Source organism: Corvus cornix, chromosome 26 (genome assembly GCF_000738735.6).
Source record: "Corvus cornix cornix isolate S_Up_H32 chromosome 26, ASM73873v5, whole genome shotgun sequence".
NCBI lineage: Eukaryota > Metazoa > Chordata > Aves > Passeriformes > Corvidae > Corvus > Corvus cornix.
Window position 1 is genome coordinate 6,052,757 of NC_046354.1, and position 21,555 is coordinate 6,074,311.

Consider the following 21,555-nt stretch of genomic DNA (forward strand, 5'->3'; position numbering starts at 1 on the left):
TCATACCTGCTGTACCCCACACATCCCTGCCTTCCAGGACAGGGAAGGAGGGAGCAGCACTCCCTATCTCCCAGACACAGTTCCCAGCCACTGAAGCCGATGGTATCAGGTCTCCAAAGGCCCTGCCATGATCAGCCTCTCGTTTCATAAGCAGCCCCAGCTCCTGCGAGCTGCATGTCTGGGAAGGGCGCGGCCGGCGCTGCCTCCCTCAGGGAGAGCTTCCCTTGATGAAAGTACCTCATTATACAGGGCAGGTTTTTGGCCCCACTTGTTTCCATTGAGACAAGGAGCTCACATCCAAGTGGAGGAGGAAGGTAGCAGAAACAGCAAGTCAGGACGAAGATCCTCTACAAAAGGGCTCTGGTTTCCCGTGAACAAAATAAACTACTCTGGGCTCAGCTGCACCTCCTGTTTTGTAGCTGAGTCTCCTGATGAAGTGAGCCAGGAAAAGTCCAGGACAATGGGACTGCTCTGCGCTAAAACAGTTATCAAAAGAAGTGGGAAAATGCTTGTTTTCCCCACATAGAGAAGTCTGTCTTTTTGACACCTAGACCCTAAACCAGTTTTCTCTGGAAGTTTGTTTTCTCTGGAAGCCTCAAAACTCTAAAGGCAAAATCTGTCCAGTTTCCTGGTCTGAGCTTAACACTGATGGGTTTCAGTGGTGCACAAAACAACTTACATATTATCTGAGAAGAGACTTAGCAAGAATAAAATTATTAAAAATAAAAAGCTACTAGAAAAGTATTTTACATGTAATTTTTTTCTGCACCTTCTCTTAGTCAGGAAAACTTTCTTAAGGAGAATTTTTCATTAACACAATTGTAATGAGCATGAATTCAGCTCATTGTAAGAGGATTTAGATGGCTTCAGCTTTTGCCCACAGACACAAGTTGCAGTCAGTCCCTCCCTGGTGACTCACCTCAAACACCCTGTGGCATTGAAGAACACTTCTGGGTCGATAATTTCTCGTGTCCTGTTGCAACTGCCATCAGACCAGCCCGAGAAAGGGATGATAACACAGTCTGTCAGCACAGGCAGAGCCTCCTGTATCAACTCTTCTTTTAGTTCATCAGTGGAGGAGAGGTTCCAGAGCAGTCCTAGGAAGGAGGTGGGAAACAAGCTCAAGCACAGGGTCATGTGCATGAGGGACTTTGTTTAGGTCGGGGTGATTCCAGCACCAAAATCCTCCTTCCCTTCACCCCTCTCAGCTGAGGGTGCAGAGACTGCCTGAAACCCCAGTCCCTGTCCACCCCTATGGGAGACAGGTAGGATGGGTCCATGTGGAGGTGGGCATTTAAGCATCCTCCTTCCTCCCAAAATTGCTGTTTATTGCCCTTGTTTATTGGCATCTCTCCAGGGATCTTGGAAAGGCTTGCACATAAAACCCGGGACACAGCTGAGGGTGACCTGCACCAAAAACCTCCCATCGATTCCTCAGGCAAAGGTGAGGCACCAGTGAGAGAACCCAGCTCACCCTACTGGGGTTGGCAGCTCCCCTGGCCCTCCCTGGGGACAGCACGGGGGCCAGGGTGCAGGGAGGCATGGGAATGGCAGGGTGACCATAACTGGAGGGGGACCTGGGGCAGGGGCTTCCCCAGCGGGCACTTAGGAAGTGAGGAACCCTTATGCAACATGGAAGGACCAGGACCCCTCTGCCTTCTGATTTAGGTGCAAGAGGAGCATAAACCCCCCTCTCTGTGCTAGGCAATCACCAGGGCTACGGACCCCAGGCAAGGGGAGCCTGGGCCCTGCCGGGGCTGAGCAGGCTCCGGGTACCTGTGAGCTGTTTCTGAATCTCAGTGTTCCCCGTCCTGCGGAGGAGGCTCACGCACTCCCTGATCCCATTCTGCCGCCGGGTTTCGATCTTGTTGGTGGGGTTCTTGAACACCAGGTTCCGGAGGGCTCCGGCTGCTGCCCGCTGCACGTTCTGGTTCTGGCTGCGGAGCAGCTCCACGAGCTTGGCAATGCCCCCCAGCCGATAGACCTGGCCAGGAGAGACATGGGAGAGACATGGGACATGAGCATGGAGCACCGGGACAGACAGGGGACAGACAGGGGACAGAGAGGGGACAGACAGGGGACAGACACCTGCCACAAGCACGGCACCAGGACAGACATGTACCATCAGCACAGGGCACAGGGCACTGCTGGGACAGGGACACTCAGAACTGCCCCAGCAGTGCCAGGGGTCAGACAGTCCATCCTGGGGGAGCTGGAGAAGCAGAGCTGCCAGGGAATGATGGCCAGAGATGACAAGTCTGGCTCAGGCCATAGGTCACAAGCACAAATGACCTGAGGCCTGAACCAGAACCTCCTTCTGGCCTGGAGGTTGGAGCCAAAAGCTTAAACAGCAGGAGTGGCTGTCCGTGAGTAATGGCCATGGACAGAGTCCTTTGCTGATGGAAATGTGCTCCTGCAAACTTTCACCCACCTCCACAGTTTGCACCAGGTGGAAATGTTGCCCTGCCTATGTGCAGAGGCCATTTATATCCACCTAGTGACATGCTGTGGTCATTTATCTGCACCCTGAGATCACAGGCTGAGCTCAGAGGGATGGTCATGGCCAGTGTCACCACCCTCGAGGTCAGCCAGAGGCAGTGGAGGGAGCCCAGACCTGCAGGACAGCACACACAGCACACGGAGCCTTGAAGGCAAATCCCTGCAGCTGAGCTCTCCAAATGCTGAGTGTTCCTGCTGTGGGACGTGCTCTGCACCGGCCGTGATCCCGCCCCGAGCCCATCTTGGCACAAACACCCCCTCGGCTGAGGTTTGCTGACAATGGACAATGAATGAGCAGCTTTCAGGAGGGAAGGAAAACAAGCGTGTGCTGGGATGAGTCACAGAACTGCTCTGGCACATCCTTCTGGGAAGGATGGGACAGCCCAGTGCTCAGAGAGGGCTTGCAACGGTAACAAAGGGTGTGGCCACACCACAGTTGGCCACGTGAACGTGGGCTGGGCACCTGCACTCATCCAGGCGCAGCCAGGGCACAGGGACACAGCCCCACACCGGGCCAGCACTTCCAGCTCCACTGTTGTGTCAGGACAGGGAAAGCCACCTCCAAAGGGTTGGCATCTCAATAAATCCAGGGTGGGGATAAACTTTGGTGACATCCTTGCTGCAGCAGATCCTTCAGGCTGCCTCCTTTGCTGCATGTTGGCAAAGGAGTTGAGGAGTAAGAGCATCAGAAGAATAACCTGTGCTGTAAGAAGGGCTTCTCTGTGATCAAGCATCACAGGATCACAGAATGGTTTGGGTTGGAAGAGACCTTAAAACTCATCCTGTACCCCCCCCCGCCATGGGCAGGGACACCTTCCACTAGCCCAGGTTACTCCAAGCCCCGTCCAATCTGGCCTCGGACACTTCCAGGATGGGGCAGCCACTACTATAGATGTGCAAAATCATCTTAGTACACGATCATTAATTGACCCATTGGTTCAGGTGGCTGAAATAGTCTGGAAAAGGGCTGTGAAAAAGGCTGGCAAAGGGCTGCAGAGTCACTGAGCAATGCCCCACAAAGCTCACAGTGGGACTTGAGGCAGCTTTGTCTGGCTCTGACTCTGCAGCTCTGAGATAGTGAAAGATTGATGTGGAACTGGGTGCAGTTGCCCCCCAGGAGAGGACACTGGATGGCAGCTTCCACACTGCCAAACCCCATCACCCTGTGCCATGGCAGCTCGTGGTGACAACAGGAACACTCTCTCTGCTAGCCAGAAATTATTCAGGTGTTAAATCCTGACCAACTGCTGCTGTGAGAAAGTGGCCATTAATAGCTGAAAAATCTACTTAATTAATACTTGAGCCTGACTAATGAGGTATAAATCACCCTCATGAAAACCAAGGGAATGTATGGATCCCTGGCACTTAGGAAAACCAGTCCCACCCCTCTCTTGTGCCATCAGGTGTGGCAGCAGAGCACTGGAGGAGTCTCCTCACCTCTTGCTTGGCAGACTCATCCTGGAAGCAGGTGTGCTGCAGGTAGTAAGCCCCCATGGCCTGGTACTTGTCATCGGAGGAGCACAGGAGCTGGATGGCCTTCTGGATGGTCATGGTGCCAGCGTCAATCTCGTCACCACAGATCCTGTGTCAAAGAGAAATATGGAACTGGGTGACTGCTCAGCCAAAACAGCTGTGTCAGGACTGAGAGTCACTGCGGAGGAATCAATGATAAAACATAAACTATTATCACATTGCCACATAGGGCACACACAGTGCACCTCTAGTGGATCTCTCTGCCTCAAAAAAAGAGATGGTAAATGATGGAAAAGACACAGTGAAGAGCACTAAGGGTAATAAATTCCAGATCCAGTCTATTCACAAGCAAAGGAGACAGAAAATGAAAGCTGGGTTGAGGTGGTAGATGTCTGATCATGTCCAAAGGGGAAGTTTAATGAACAGAGACCCAGTTCACTGTTCCCCAAATAAAGGAGTGAATGGACAGGAGTGAAACCATCTGCCAGGTCATGAGGACAAGGTAACACAGGCAGGTGATTTTCTCACAGCATGGGATCCTTTGATGTGAGAGGTGCTGGAAGCAGAAATGTGAGAGCAGTTGATGGTCTCGGGAAGCTCCAGCAGATCCCACAGGAAAAGGCCTGTCTGGAGTGATGGGATGGACAAACAGGCAGTTTATGAAATGCTAATAATAGCTCTGAGACATCCTGCTCCCAGGGGGTGTTCACACTGGCTGTCTCCAAGCTCTTATAAAAGCTGACCACTGTCATCATCCCTGTTAGAGGTAAAGAATGTGCCTGCAACTCCAGAGGAAGGATATGAATTCCTCTGGCTTGGGGCAGGACTCCTCAGGAGAAATACAAACATCTGAAGGTTCTTCCACTTGTTTAGAAACGTGAAGGTCCTGCTCTTTTTGGCTTGTTCTTATTCAGTACCATCTGTGATGTTTTAACCACATAAAATTAGAAAAGGATCCAAACTTTCAGACTGATGAAGGGGGTCTGAACTGCAAAGCTTGTCTGTGCTTCCAGTTATAGAAATTAATGTAATTGGAAGTTCCTGTCTCCTCTCAGCACCCTTGCAGCTGAATCCTGCAGAGGCTGCATGGGGATCTCAGCTCACGGCAGTGGTGGCTGCATTAATTTGCAAAGTCCAGGACTGAGAGTCAAACGCAAGCTCCTGTTTGGTTTTACTGTCAGCAGTGACGGGATACAAATGGGAAAGGCTTCATCAGCAGTGGATGGAATCCAAAAGTGTGAGGGCTTTCCCAGGTCATGGCTATGCCTGGCTGATGTTATCCCCTGGGACTGACAAGGAGTTTTACCTGGAGATCAGGAAATCAGTCCCTGATTGAACCACATTTATTTATACACGTTTTTGCTACATGTCACACCAGGGAGTGACTCTGTAGAGGGGCTGCTCATCTTCAGACAATGCCACAGGCCAACAGCATAGTGATTTTTAATAAGTTCTTTAAATGAACCCACTACATTTGAAGTGTTAAATATCACCACAGGACAGTAGCACTTCCAGGCATGGGATGGACAGAGTTGCTTTGACTGTGCCAAAGAAATGTAAAGAATAAAGGTCTTGAAAGGACACTTGGTCACCACCAGCAGCACTTACAGTGACATAAAACATTCATCCTTATGAACCCAAGGGTTCCCCTCCACACAGCACAGAGCAGTGAATAATTTGCACAGTTCCACAGGGAATTTCACACAAAAGGCAGCATGAAGGACTCTGGTCTCCACTGCCCTCACCGGCATAAAGTTACACCCAGTCTGCATCACTCATTCAAGCACCTGTGGAGTCAGTGGAGAGAAATCAGTGCTTCCAAAAACCACCTTGCCTTTTGTGTCTTGGACATTTTTCCTAGGAAAGGAAGCCCTGCCCTCTGGAGACACTTCTGCCTCTCTTGGTATGCAGGAATGAGAGACAACAGTCTGAGGTTGGACCTTAAGCATTCCATGTTTAAGGCTGGGTGAACCTCATTCCACTTTTATTTCTACACTGCAATAAAACATCTCTTCCTCATAAGACTTTTCATCAGTTTGAACCTCTATCAAAACCTGGCACCAAGGAACTTCCATTAAACTTGCAACAAGAAGACATGAAACTGGAAAGACAAAGTAAACTAGAAATTATGGAGCCCCAGAAATCCTTGGGTTGGATCCAGGATGTGATTTTCTCTCAGGTCTTTTTCATGCTTCTGAGACATAACTGAGCTGAGACCTGGTGGTTCCCACACCAGGGAGAGGCTTCTCCTTTGGGAATTGGGACCTGGACTGGCAGTGTGGGGAGAGAGGCAGATTAGTAAAAATACCAGGTCAGTGGCTGTATGATCATAGTGATTTCTTTTTCTTTATAATTATTAAATCAGATGCACTTTTTCTGAGACAGAAGGATGTCCACTTGGTCCAGCAGCTCAAGGAAGGCAATGTTCTTCACAACCACTCCACAGAGGGCCAATCCCTCCTTCAGCTGGGAAAAACTGGGGATGCAGGTATAGTTCCGTGGGAGAAGATGGGGAAGGTTCCCTTTTCCCTGCTGTCTCCTCAGCAGAAGTTCAAAGGCTCAGTCACATTGCCCAGGAAGCAGCAGGGATTTCTCCTACCTGAGAATAAAATCACCCTGGCAAAGCCCAGCAAAGGGGAGATTGTTCCTCAGTCAGGGATATTCCCGACCAGATCCACACAGTGGGAACAACAACCTGCTTCAAGACAAACTCTTGGACTGAGCCATCTCCAGCCTGGGCAATGTGCCTGGTAGGAAGAGCTCCAGAGGTTGTTGCTCCACAGGAAAGCAGCAGGGTAGGAAGAGACCTCAGCTAGAAATGATTCAATGGAGACAAAGATGATCAGATTCTGCAGTGGAAGGGAAACAAATACTGAAGACGATCAGTATCAGAGAAAGGCAAATTCCCTCACGTTTCATGAGCAGATTGTTTTGTGTTAATTCCCATCTAAGTTTCCATCCTGCTTGTTCCAAGTTCCAAGTTTCAAGTTCCAAGAGAGGAGGGAGCGAGAAAACTCTTAACAAATTCTACTGTTCATTAATAGAATCAGAGTAAAGACTCTCAAAACAGTGTTCAGCACATCCCAGCATTTCATCCCAAATAAAAACAAACCAAAATGAAGGTGCCTTTCATCGTATTCGGCTCTGCTTTCACTGTGTGGCTTAGCCCTGAAGAATTAATGTTTTGAGATTGATCACGTTTAATTATCCCAAAAGACAAGAGATAGATCAGGAAACACCCTTGGTACCTTTCCTGACTATTTCAATAACTCCTCTCTTCTCTCTGTTTGCAGTACTTCCAGGGAAGCTGAGCTCAGGAGGGAATGGTTGTAGGGGACACGTTGTCCCTGAGCTTCAGCCACAGCACAGAGACTGCTGCAGCTCAGGGCCAGGGCAGTGCCACATGTGACACTGAGAAATCCCAAAGGGTTGCCCCAGTCTTTACTGCCCCCTCCACAGCTGCCAACTGAGGCATCCAAGACCTCTCTGAGAGCAACTCCGAGATGGTACGGATTCCCAGGTGCCTGGAGAGACACTCGCTTCCACGTGGTCTCTAATGAGGGGTTTCAGTCTCTTTCTCCACACACAGAGAACTCCAAAGGGAAGAGCATCCACATCTCCCAACGGGGCCAAAGGTAAGTGTGGGTTTGCAGGTGGCCATTAAAGGCTCCTGATCCAGATCAGCAAACCCTCAGCCAGGGACCGTCTGCAGACACCCAGCTCCCCATTCCATGCTCCCGAAGGAGAACAGCCCCAATCCTTCTCCAGGGGTGGGATGAGTCTGGGCTCTCAGTCATGCCTCCAGCTCAGCCATCTGGGGTTCCCTGAGATCAGCAAGAGGTGTTGGCTTTGTTAGGGGGGAACTCAGGGACCTGTCTCCAAATTCAGCCCTGGTGGCCACTGGGCACCTCAGCTCAGAGAGAGGCATCCCCTGAAGTGGTGTGACCAGCTCAGGCCACTGCAGGGCCACAGACACCACGGCCACCACCTTGTCCAGCCCTGTCTGTCCCGTGTGGCACCTGAAGCACAAAGTACGACAGCTCTAAGCAGAACTAATACAATGTCAGTCCTTGGTGGACACAGCTTTCTTGTACCTCAGGTTCCAGTTGGAGGGGCACAAAACTCCAAATTTCCCAGGAGAATTAAACATCCCATTGTTTGTTACTGCTTCTCATCATCGCTCCCTGATGACCAAGCAGGATGTAGAAACTTTTATCCTGAGTGGGCATAAATAACACCAATAACAACACCAATAACATTGCAACATTAATTTAGCCAAAAGCTGCCTGCTCAGGGTGCTACCCTCTCACCTGGAGCATGCTGCAAGTGCCACCCAGCAGAGGAAATGGCTAAAAGTGGGAAAATATGGTAGTCTCCACCAGCTGCTGAAACCACTGGTGCTGCAGCTTCCAGGGTGAAATGCTGCAGCTCTGAGGGATGTCACAAGAGATCAGGAAGGAGAAGGGTTCTGTGGAGGAGAGGGAGTCCTGGACACCGAGAAGATTCCTCCAGCTCTACCAGACTCCAGAGAGCTGCATTTTGGCAAAACATGAGTGCTGTTTATCGAGAGCAGCCTTTGGGCAGGAGCCACTGAGACAACCCTGAACGTCTGAGCCCAGGCCAAAGGTGCTGAGCTTGGAAATGTTAATCCAGATATGACATAATGATTACCAAGGCTCAAGTCCCTGAGTGGTTTCAGAGAAGTATGTCTGGAATCCCAGAATCACTGAGGTTGGAAAAGACCTCTGAGACCATCGGGTCCACCTGTGGATCCTCACCTTGTCACCCAGCCCAGAGCACTCAGTGCCACATCCAGGTGCTCCTTGGGCACCTCCAGGGATGGGGACTCCACCACCCCCTGGGCAGCCCTCTCCAATGTTTAACAACCCCTTCTGTGAAGAAATTCTTCATGGAAGAACTGGAAGGGACATGAGAAGGTCGCTCACTGAGACATGCTCTCTGCTCACTGATCATGACAACAGGGTTGGGGAGGAGAATAAACTGCATGAGGAGTTTTCAATAGTGTTCAACCTCCTGATCTGGCAAACAGTGCAGAACTCAGATTTCATCACCAGAACCAACAGCATGGGGTGAGCAAACCCTTGCATCATGATTTAGTTTATCAGGGAATCACAGAATGGCTTTTCCTGAGCAACAGTTCAGTGTTACACTGCTCATCAGGCAGAAAAGGGGCTTTGGTCAGAGTTGCTGCTGTAAGAGGGAGACTGTGAGGGATATCAGTTATCAGGGGCAGCTCTTCCCTGTCTCACACAGCCAAAGCCGGTTCAATAAATGGCAGCAATCACATGATCAAGAAGAGCTGCAGAAATTAAATACCTTTGTCACCAAATGCAGAGGGACTGCTCAGCGCAGACAGTTTGACAGTTCTTGCACACTCAGAATTTTGATACCTGCACACCACTTTCACCATCTGAGAACACCCAGTAACCCATTTTTCCTCTCACACCATCTGGGGAGATCAGATCCACAGCAGAGGAGGCCTGAGAAGCACTGCTCCTGAGCTGGTACTGACACTGTCCATGGGCATTTCAGAGTTTTGTATGACAGACAGACCCACTGGATCACAGGTCCCACTGCAATCCCTCTCACAGCAATGGAAATCACCCCATGGATCACCTCAGAAAGCATGGAAAGCATCCAGCCCTCCCCTGGCTCTTGCAGGCTGTTTGCAAACCTGCAGACAAGATATCCAGCACATCCCTAAACAGGAGATCTGCAGCACAAAAACTGAACACATAATTCTCCATGTCACAAAGGTACAAACTCCACCTGGAGAATGACCAGAATGGAAGAACAGAGCCCCAAACTGGGAACTGGCAGCAGCTGTGACCCAGCTGAGCCCTGTCCCTGCATGTGGAGGTTAATAATGGGGCACCTACAAGCAAAGCTCTCCTTACCCAACATCGGGGGAGCCAAGTGAAGATTGAGATCTCCAAGTGGAGAATCCTCCAGACACAACAGCCCTACACAGCAAGGAGAGCCCAGACTTGGTCCTGACACACCTCTGAAGCCCCTCCCCAACAAAAGCACACTGAGAGCAAGGCCAACGGTGCCCTGCAAGACACTTCTGAGGGCTTAGAGTCATCCAAAAGAGTCATTTTTCCAAAGAGGACAACTCCTTTGTACATCTCCAAAGCTTTAAGGACAGCTACTGTCAACCTTCTCCCCTCTGAGCAGAACTCCTGCACCAGGTGCCCCCTGCACCAGTCCAGCTCTGCAGAGCTTCAGGCAGAGCAGGGGCTGTGCCACAGCCACATCAGATTCACCCAGGGGACACAGCCCCAACTGAGCCCACGACTCAAAGCCCAGCTTGGAGCCCGACTTGGAGCCCGACGTTTCCACAGCAGAACCAGTTCTGCCAGATGAGCCGTGCCCCAAGCCAGGAGTGTGTAAATGGAGCCACTCCCTAACCAAGGGCAGCCAGAGCTGGAGAGGATCCCTCTCACAACAGCAGCTCTCCTCTCAGAAAATGCCATCATTCTTCAAGTGACCTCTCCAAAGCCACAACCAAGCCCCTGACTGTGGCTTTGGCCAGAGCCTGCCAGGACTAATAGCTCCAAAGCTTTGTCCTCCCTAGGAGAAGGGCATTCTGCCATCCCTCCCACTGCACCTTTCTGCTCTTCAGTCAGAAATTCCCTAAGTCACTTCCAGTTTGTGTAATGTCTCTGGTTCCTGTTCCAGAGGATTTACAGAGCTGCTGACAGCAGCAAGCCAAGGCCACCAGTGCTCGAGGCTGGCCAGGGCTAGTTTGGCATGTGTCAAACATGGAGTAACTGGGCTCATGGGCAGCCAAGGGGTCATGGTAACATTCTAATGGGGCACTGACACCTCTTGGCATCCACGCTCTGGGACACACCCTCCTGCTCAATCCTAAAGGAGGGAGGCTTAGCCAGAGTAACCTGGGACATTCAGATGTGGAAAAGGGCATGGTTTGGCTCACACTGCTGACAGGGAAGGGGATTTTCTCAGTATCTCCATCATTCCTTGGGGAAACAGCTCAACAGTTTCAGGCCTTTGGTGGGAGTTTGACAAAGTCTATGAGTCCTGGTAAACAGCCTCACACTTATCCTGCAGTGTGAAATTTTTCCTTGGGACCAGAGACCACCAGGAATGAGTTTGGGAGCTTTTAGGGTTTGTGTGACAAAATTCCCCCTCTCTCAGGGAGTTGTGAGAGCTTCTGGGCTAGTGCAGAGCAAGTCCTGCGTGATGGTGATGCAGCACGGGAAGTGCAGCAGCCCTGGGGACTCTTGTGGAAGCTGCAGCCCCTCCTTCTTCAGCTTTCACTGCAATAGGTTCTGCAGTTCAAAACATGCAAAACATGGTCTTCCAAGGCTTCCAGGACTGTGATTTGTGCAGACCAAGTCTCTCCCAAGACTGCAGCAGAGCATGGTTGGTGCTTCAGAGCTGGAGGCAGCTTTCAGCCCCCACCCCTGTAACACCACCCAAACGAGGTGATTGTCAGTGGGAGCTCTGCTGCACTCACAGGTACGTCCTTGGGAGGCTCTGAGCTCACTGCTGTGTTTTACACAGCCGGTGCTTGTAGGCAACATCTACAAGAAGGGATCTGATGCTCAAACATGATGGACCTTCCTCCACCCTTATATAATCCTACCCCAAATGGGACTGGATGCTCTGGACAGGAAGGAATTAAACACCTTCCACTGGCTTCTCTTTCCTGATTAGTCAGATTATTCCAACTAGGATATTTATTTCAATTTATGAGTCTGTTTTTTTCTGGAACCCAAATCAGACCTTTTGGGCAAACAGAGAAGGGGCTGGGTGGAGAGAAGAGAGGGAAACACCACTGCTCAGCAGGCTCTCAGCTCCACTCTGAGTCAGACCCTCAGGAACTGATTCCTTCCAAGACAGGGTTTTTTTGGGGTATGTTTTCTGCCAGACTGAAACAGCAGGACAGCCAGGAGAGACACCCTGACTGCACACCAGGCCTTCTGCTCTTCACCTCCCCACCCTCATATCACTGTGGGTTGATGCCACCACAGACACTGAGGGATTGTGTTGCCCAACATCACAGAGCTACAGCAGAGATATCTGCACCGAGTCAGCCCTATCAGTTCCCCTCCACAGCCCAGGAAACGAAATAAAGCCCTTAAGAGTGACTCATCTGACCCACTTTGCTGCAGGATGCACCGGTAAGGGCTCTGCAGCGGCTCTAAGGCAGCTCAGGTGCCTGGCTCTGGTGGCCAGAGCTCCCCAGCACCGTCCACGCTCCCTCAGGGGCAGAGCACTTACTTGGAGCTGGACTGGGCCTGTCCATAGACCCCGTCCTGCTTGCAGCTCATCATGGGCTGGGCATAGACCACGTCGGGCTTGTTGCTCGAGGGGCAGGACAGGGCCCGCGCTGGCATTTTTTTACTGGTCCTGCTGGTTCCCTGCTGGGTGCTGCAGCTGCTGTAGATGCTCTGGCGGTTGAGGGTGGCCTTGTGCTCGGCGCGGCCGCCGCCCTGGGCCTTGCGCAGGGTGCCGCGGGGCGGCTCGCAGTAGAGGTCGGGCTCGCTGCGGCTGCTCTTGATGTTCTGCACGAAGCAGTAGTCGCTGCCGGCGCGGGGGCTGCACACGGCCTTGCCGTGGGCCCGGCTGGCCCAGCCCTCCATCTGGCTGTAGGAGCTGTAGCGCCGGCTCTCCACGTCCCGCTTCAGCGTCCCGTTGTACAGCTGCAAACAGCAAACACAGCGGGTCAGGGCTGAGCTGCAGCTCGGCACCGCCAGGCCTGCCCTGGCTGGCTGTTACGGCCTTCCTGGGCCTCTCAGGCATTTTCGTGCCCAAAATTTATGGGAGGCTATCCAACCTGCAGCCCATACAAAGGAGCCAAACCCCACCTGGATATCAGGGATACTGAGGGATCAGGATGTGGGATCCAGGAGCTTTAAAGTAGAACTGAAAGCTCAAACATGAGCTGGGCAATAGAGAAAGTGCTTTATTCCCAACACACGTGGTCTAACCCACCCTGTAACTACAGGAGCTCACTGCACATCTCTCACCATCATGGAGCTTGATGCCCCATTCTGACCTTCCAGCAGTGCCTGCATTTATTTTTAATTTCCTTATGCTCTTTTCTTCCCCTCCCATCTATTAGTTTATTAGAAAGGGAGTAAAGGGAGTGAAAAATGAGTAAGAAGGGATTCTGGAATCAAACTGTGCCAAGAAACAAGTGGAGACAATGAATATCTGCTTATGAGTTACAAGGTGTGTAGTATCTGCTCAGATAATGGGATGCTCTGGGAACAATGGGGAATGTGCAATAAAAACTGAGATGACTAAGACAGGAAGTAAAAAAGAAAAGATAAAAGATGGTAAAATAAACCATCTACAATTAGCAAAACAAAAAGATGGCTTTAGCTGCCCTGCTGTCAGTTCAAAATGCCTTAACCACTCTACCAAAGTCCTCCAGATTTGCATCAAGTTTGCCACGCCAGAATTGAATTCAATCTTCTTCTGCAATGTTAAACCTTTGGGATGTCAGTGCTGGCCTGCAGGGTTATGTCCAAATGAGAGACAACTCACTCAGGTGTGTACTCCAGAAAGGAAAATAAATTACACTGTTTTAGTGCTGTTTGGCCCGTGGTGCTGAGTTTGTGCTCTGCATCCCCTCAGCAGTCTGGCAAAGAGAGCTCCAAGACATACAGCAAACAGGGATAAAAAGAACTAAGGAATAAAACTGCTTGCCCCATCCCCCTTTGGTTGTCCTGAGAAAGCTCATCCATGGTCTCCTGTTGGATCAAAGTGGGTTTTTCTCATCTAACTCTAAGCGCTGGCACTTTGGGTGCCGCTTTCTGCAAAGGCCACCCAAGGGTCCCTTTGGCTGGGAGACAAAAGTCAACACTGGCTCCTAATCATTTCCTTGGAAGTGTGAAAAGCCTGTGCCTGGTGTAATAGTTCATGTCACTAAAAAAAAATCCGTATTTCCTAACCTAGAAACACTCCATGACAGAGAAATGGGAATCCTCTGCCAGCTCACCCCGAGTCCCTCGGCTCTGCCCTAACTCCATCCCAGCCCCAACACACTCAGCATCATTCCTGCCTCCAACACTCTGCAGAATTGTCATTATGTTAATTAATTAAGCCAAATATTTCCATTAACAAACTGATCTTCAGGAATGCAGGGAATCCTCTCAGCTGTGTCCCGGAGAGCTGCAGAGGTAACGGCTGAACCCCTTCCCAAGGGGCTGCCTGGCAGCACCTGGGTGGGACTAAACCCAGCTCTGCTGATGCCCAGATCACTGTTATTTGAGTAGTTTCCAGACCTTCAGGTGTGCACCTAGACAGGTGAATGGCTGCAAGGGGACAAAAGGGGAGCAAATTCTCTCTGTGTCTTCTCCAGAGGACACAGAACAAACCTGAGTGGGGCAGGGGCAGGTTTGGAGTCTCCTGCAGAGCTCCTGGGGTTTGGAAGGACAGGTTGCAGGTGAAAAGAAGAGCCAGGGTGAGGCACATCAGAGTGGAATGTGATGTGTCTCAGGGGCTCTCTGGCAGTGGGACAAGCCTTGTGCTGCCCAGCATAAAATCCAGGATGGCCACATACACAGGCTCTCTCCATCCCAGGTTTGCTTGGGATGCAGTGCACACTCAGCAGCAGCAAAGTGACCTTCCATGAAGTCATGATCTACCGTATATGTCCTTCTGAGGTGATATCATCCTCACTTCAATTCATTTTCCTGGGATCAGAAACCCTGGGGACAGTGAGGGACGGACAGGGCTGCAGTGGGAAGGTGCAGGGTGGACTTTGTGCTCAGTGGAGCTGCTGGCAGAGGCTGCAGGACAGAAAGCAGCTTGTTAGATGTGAGCCCTGCTGGTTTTCTTTATGAGTCAGTTTAAGCTGGGATTATTCTGTAGGGCTGTCAGAAGCTTGGCAGAGCTGTGGAGCCCCTGGGCATCTGCTGAAACTGACTCAGGGAAGCCTGGAAGAGGAACTTGTTTATCTAAAGCTGGGGTTTGCTCTGCAGTGCTCTCACCGAGGGGAGGGGGAGAGTGTCTCTGTTTACTGAAACAGAATCATCGGTTCTAGATTTCCTGCTGGGTTTTAGAGTGGCTGTAGCACTGTCCTCCTCCTTGGCAGCCCCGAGATGGGTGAAGCTGTTTGCAAAGACACCCTTCTGCAACACAGGAGCCCTGGGCTGCAAGTCCGAGCAGGTCCCGGCAGGGCGGGGGAGCCTTTTGCAAACTCATGGGAAAATCGTTCCCGTGTGATGTGAAGCTCATTACCAAAGGCAGTCCACGACTTTTATTGCTGATTCTACCAGATGCTTGGCTGAGCCCATTTTAATCTCTTTCAAGTGGCACGGACCTAATTGGTATCTCAGAATTCCTTTTTGCAGCAGGAGCCTGATCCAAAGGCTCCAGATCAATGAGGATCCTCCTGCCAGCTCCGGCAGATCTCAGACCTTGCCAAAGACTCTATGAATCCCTGCATGGCCAGGGCTGACCTGATCCCTTCCTGTTCCTGGCAAAGTGCCCTGTCTATGCCACAGAGCAGCTTCCCCACACTAAAACCTAAATCCCTGTGTTGGATGCTGACCCAGCTAAGTCAGGGACCGCCACTTCTAGCACTGGAGCAAAGGTGGCCAAGACAATGGGACTCCCTGCAGCCATCAGTGAGATAGCATGCCCAGCAAGGAAGAAGGGAAGCACCCTCTGTCTGGAGAGATGCCATCTCTGAGGGTGAAGGTGATGCTGTCACACAGTCTATGGTTTAAAGTGCCACCTGACAACATCTCCCAACTTCTGCTGATGCCACTCCATGTGCAGGGAGAGCAGAAGTGCAGAAGAGCAGCCGTGAAAGGAAAGAATCAATCTCTGGCCCTCAGACCTCATCAGTGCCCAGATTTCTGAATGCCCCGAATTGCCTCTGCCCACTGCCCGTGGGTGTGTGCATGGTGTGCCATCCACACCTCTGCCCTTTAGGAGTGTGGGCAAATGCTGGGAAAGACCAGGAAGTGCCTCAAAGTGCGGTGGAGACAGAAGGCAGTGATTCTCTCTGCACTGCAGGATCTGGGAAGCATTTTGAAGGGCTCAGACTGTCACTGAGGCTTCTCCCCACAAGAGCTGAGAAGCCAGGGCAGCTTGGAAGGTGTTTCTTTCCAGCACACAGCTCCTTGGCAATGTGCACTGGCAGCCCAGAAACCCATCTGTGTCCTGGGCTCATCCCCCAGCGTGGGCTGCAGGGAGGGAGGGGATTCTCCCATCTCCTCTGCTCTTGTGACACCCCACCTGGAATACTCTGCACAGTTCTGGTGCTCCAAACATAAGGAGGACATGGAACTGTTGGAGCAAATCCAGAGGAAGCCACCAAGCTGATAAGGGGGCTGGAGCACCTCCCCAGTGGAGGCAGGCTGGGAGAGCTGGGAATGTTCATCCTGGAGAGGAGAAGATTGTGTGGAGACCTCAGAGCCCCTTCCAGGACCTTAAGGGGCTACAGAGAAGATAGAGAGGGACCCTTCATCAGGAACTGGAGTGCCAGGACAAGGGGAATGGCTTCCCACTGCCAGAGGGCAGGGATAGATGGGATACTGGGGAGAAGTTCCTTCCTGGGAGGGGGAGGAGGCCCTGGCTCAGGGTGCCCAGAGAAGCTGTGGCTGCCCCATCCCTGGAAGTGTCCACAGACAGGAACACCCTGGGCTAGTGGAAGATGTCCCTGCCCATGGCAGGGGGTGGAATGAGATCTGTAGGGTCCCTTCCAACCCAAACCCTTCTGCAATCCTATGATTCTGATTCCAGCCATCCCATCAGGCCCTGGCAGTCCCCTGTGGCTTTAGGATGCAGGAAGATGCTCAGGTGCAGCCAGGCCACCTCACATACTGATTTTAGCCTGAACTTCTCCTCCCCACTGTGCAATGAGTCTGTGTGAGGCCAGGCTCCGGGAGCTGTTCATTCATACTCAGACAGGGAAGGCAGGGAGGGAGGAAAGGCACTGGAGATGGGCACTGGTGGCACTGGTGCTCCTGTCAGAGATAAGCACTGGTGGCACTGGTGCTGCTGTCAGGCCCAGGGAGGAAGTGTTTCCCTCCCTGGCTGTACAGACCTCCCTTTAAATTAATGAGCATTTGTGGATCTCCAGTTCTCAGCCTGCAATATGTTCTAGGAACAACAAGAGGAATATCCAACACACAAGACAGGTAAACAGACACCTTTAACCTCTTATTTCAGCTGCAATAAAACTGGTTCTAGAGAGAAAGTCAAAATGGCATTTTCCCAGCCATCAGCCATGAGTCCTTTTCTGGTTTTTTCTTCCATAAACCCTTTTGCTTGGCAGGAAAAGTCTCTGTCCTGCCCCTGCTTTCCAGAGAAGCAGAAGCATGGAGCAAGGTGCACCAGCCCGGGAATGGTGCCTGGATCCAGCTCTGCCTTCCCACGTCAGAGCCCTCCCAGAGAACTGGGTGGTTCTGATTCTGCATCTGAGGACGCCATCAGTTCATTACCTGCTGGATTTTTTTCCCTTGCAATTTGTTTGTTTCTAGAGCAGCAGACAGAGAAGTGAGGGCTCCGTATAAACACGTCAGGAGCAGGTTTCTCCCAGGCTGGAGGGCAAAGCACAGGAGATGCAACCTGAGCAGGTCCCACCCTGAGTGCTGGGTGGGGAGAACACCTCAAGCTCCTTGCGAAACCCTCCGACTGCTGCTCCCTCCATGGCAGGGAGAAAAATTGCAAAACCAGCAAATACGTTGTTTATCTATTTCTGAAATGCTCCTTCCCACCTCTCCCAGGAGCTGCCTTTCCCTATGATTTTTCATCTGTTTTTTTTTCATTCTGCTGAGATTTAGGTCTTGCTGGTTCAGTTTGTTCTGGCCAAGGAAGGCAATGTCCAACTTGCTGTTCCAAAGCCTAAAGCCTCGTGCAAACCTCCCAGGGACACCAGGCTCTGACCAAGCAATGATGTGCAGTGACTCTAAACCTTTGTTTTCTTTGGCACGATTATCCAAACCACTCTCTTTTGGGGTTCTTTTAAGCTTGGATAGGTCGTCACAACAAATGACAAATTTTGACCTGAAATCCTTATGAACAAAGCTCCCATTGACAACGAGAGGTTTTGTCCAAAGAGGCAAAGACAGGCAGGGACAGCAGCGATCACCTCTTGTTCAGGTAACGCTCTTGGGAGAGAAAGCTCTGACACCGCCTCCCACAGAGGACTTTTGGTTAAAAATTTTCCTACAGTCTCTGGTGCAGAGGGATCACCGGTGTGTGTTTCTCATTAGTGCCATAACAGATGTAATTACTGCAGCTAACTGCTTCAATCCAGCACCACCAGCCCAGCCAAATATTCCTTGGTCTGGGAGCACAGCTGCTCCCAGGGGCATTGTTAAAGTAACACCTGGGCCCCCCCAGAAGAGAGACATTGAGAGGCTGGAGCATGTCCAGGGAAGGGAATGGAGCTGGGGAAGGGGCTGGAGCAGCAGGAGCAGCTGAGGGAGCTGGGGGAGCTCAGCCTGGACAAAAGGAGGCTCAGGGGGGACCTTGTGGCTCTGCACAAGTCCCTGACAGGAGGATGGAGCTAGGTGGGAGTCGGGCTCTGCTCCCAGGAACAGGGACAGGACAAGAGGAAGTGGCTTCAAGCTGTGCCAGGGGAGGGTCAGGTTGGACATCAGGAGGAATTTCTTCACGCAAAAGGTTGTTAAACATTGGAATGGTCTGCCCAGGGCAGTGGTGGAGTCACTGTCCCTGGACGTGTGCAAGAAATGACTGGACCTGGCACTCCGTGGTGATGGGTCAAAGGCTGGACTCGATGATCTCAGAGGCCTTTTCCAACCTCAATGATCCCATGATTCTGTGGAAGCCCCAGCTCAGCTCTGTGGGGATGAGGATCTGCTGGAGACAGGACACATCTGAGATTCCCTCCCCAGCACATCCAGGGTTTGTTTGCTCTCGCTGGGGGCAGTGCTGGGGGGACACGCTGTGGACAGACCCATGTCATGTGGGGGATTTCCTTCTTGTGGAAGCAGCAGCACGGAGAGCCAGGTGGGTTCTGCACCTTGTCCTGGTCCTGCCTCATCTTGGTCATGCTGTGGGACCTGGGAATGCCCCAACCCCCAGGCAGCGATGGACCTGCCAACCCATGACCCAGGCAAGGGCAGGGTGGGAATTGAACCTCAGAGGTCTTTGCTGGTGGCACCCCACGTGCTGCCCTCTGTGTGTGGGATTTGGTTGTGCCTCTCCAAAGCTGTGCCCGCAGTTGGGGTGAGCACCACAGTCCCTGCAGCCCATGGACCACCTGACTGTGGCTGTGGCTTTGCGACGCTGCTGGAGAGACCCCATTTTGGGGATGGAACTGAGCTGTCAGAGACAAGGGTGCAGCTCATGCTGAGGCTTCTGCCATGACTGCACTGCTCTAGGTGCCCAGTCCAGCTTCCTTAACCCTTCCCCAGGTTTGTCTGTGTAAATCGTGGTCACCATGGACCCTCCTGTGGGACCTGAGCTGTTGCTCATACCAGGACACAGTTCCTGAGGCTGGAGGGCTTTGGGAACTGCTGGCCACTCATAGCTCACAGTGGCAGTAGGGTAACAAGTGTCTCTAAGGCTCCACAGCACCTGGGCTGAGGTATCACCCTGACACAGAGGGCTTTGCAGTCACAGATCCTCCTGTTACTGCATCCCAGTGTGGTATCTGAGCAAAGGAATTCCCGAAGGCTGAACATCCTGGAGGGCTGAGCCAGCCCGTGACACACGAGCCAAGGAAATGCTGCAGCCAAGAGCAAACCCACTGCCCTCCAAGTGCCTCCAAGTTTCTGGGGTGGTCCCGCTGGCTCAGTGTTCCTTGCACTGGCAGTGAGAAGGTGCTCACTGGGGACAGCGAGGGTGCAAACGAGGCACCCCACAAGGGGAATTCATAGAAAATAATCTGTAGTAATGGGCGAATCAAAGGGTTTAATCCAAAGTGTTAGAAACAAAGAATCATGGAATCATTAAATTAGAAAAGCCCTCTAAGATCAAAGAGTCCAACCATTAACCCAACACTGCCACATTCACCCAAAACCATATCCTCAAGAGCCACATCCACAAGTTTTTGAACACTTCCAGGGATGGGGACTCCACCACTGCCCTGGGCAGGCAGCCTGTTCCAAACTGACTGATCCAGAAAGAGCTCTTCCTTCAGATCCATCATTTCTCTTGCTCTAATATTTGAACATCAGTCTCACAAAGTTGGAAAGAAAACACAGAAATGAGAAGTTTGAAATTTCCAGGAAGACACAGAACAGGACAAAAGGAGGAAGTCAGGGACAGCAGCTTTTAGGAGCTGTGGGTGGAACAGGACACCTTTAGGGTCACCATCTGAGGCAGTGCCTTAGATTAAGGTGCTTCAAGAGCAGTGTCTCAGGTGCAGGTGCTGTGGAGCAACACCCTGGACATGGATTCCCTGCTGCACCTTTTTAACTCCAGGGGGACTGGGAGTCAGCCATGCCCCTCAATATTACACTGGGTCACTTCCCTGAAGTATCTGAGTTTGCCTGTGCACCTCAAAGGACTTTGCCACTTTCCAGACACATTCACAGCATGAGCTCCAGCTGGAAATAAGTTCAGCAACTTTGCCTTCAAAAGCAGATTTGCTTTATCTTTGGTTTCTTGTCTTACAACCCAGGAATTACAAACAGGAAACATTTTTTAGGAAGCCTGGAATCTGCACAGACTTCAAACAGGTCTGTAGACAAAAGCTGAAGTTATCCCAAGCTGGAGGCTGGTGGTGGATGTGTGGAACCTTTAACACTGTCTGGAAGAGGCAGAACGGAGGAGGCTGCTCAGTGTGGTTGGGGTGTCTGCTGTCTGTTGAGCTTGTTAAGCACATTTAGGCTTGAGGTTATGTGTTCCGAAGTGCCAGTGGCACCTGGGCCTGCTCGCCCCTGAGTGCAGTCATCTCCCTGTGCACTCATCTCCCTGCTCCATCCAGCTCCAGTGGCAGGAGATAGGGATCCAGGGGGGCTGATTCATCCTGACCTGACAGATGTCCCAGATAGAGGAGATGAATCACCTCCCCTACCTCTGTCTTTGCTGGCCAGGGGAGGAGTCAACAACTTGTCAGGACTAAATGGCTGATTCTCAGATAGACTCAGTTAGGTAACACAAATTTTACTGTGAATCCTTCACATGTCCCAGTCCTTTTTGCTAAAGTAACCCATGATCCTGAAGACCTTTACAAAAAATATTTAGAATTAAAGGCTTGCATGACACTTAAATTTGGAGGAAGACCTTCCCTCCTCAGTAAGTGCAGAGGAGTCTCTCAGAGAACAGACAGAGCTGCCTAAATCCCCACTGAGCCAGAAGGGTCTGAACTGTTGTGTCCACAGGACTCTGGTGTCTAATGGAGGTCCTGACCTTCATCACCTTCATCACCACCTTCCAGCTGTTCCCCAGAACACCGACGCTGCTGACTGGAACCCCCAGCAGCCAGTGGCATTCCCACCTAGCCAGCATTTGTCCAGCTGCCACAATGGTTTGGAACAAGATCAGGAATTAACAAGAGGAAGCAATAACTCTCACACCAGCAACAGGAGCTGCAGTAGCACCTTGCCAGCATGAGCAGAGCTGGGCCTTGGCTTCCTCCCTCTTTAACAAAAAAAC

The 21,555-nt window shown here is 51.5% G+C and overlaps 1 protein-coding gene across 1 annotated transcript in view; it reads right to left on the minus strand.

Annotated features, from left to right (window-relative positions):
* Positions 1–21,555, minus strand: part of PKP1 (plakophilin 1) — a 48,380-nt gene that overhangs the window by 16,647 nt on the left and 10,178 nt on the right. The window contains exons 3-6 of the mRNA XM_010404519.3: positions 12,244–12,665; positions 3,937–4,081; positions 1,777–1,984; positions 920–1,097 (exon numbers count right to left, since the gene is read on the minus strand). Coding sequence (XP_010402821.1) covers positions 920–1,097; positions 1,777–1,984; positions 3,937–4,081; positions 12,244–12,665 — 953 coding nt within the window. The remainder of the gene's footprint in view (positions 1–919; positions 1,098–1,776; positions 1,985–3,936; positions 4,082–12,243; positions 12,666–21,555) is intronic.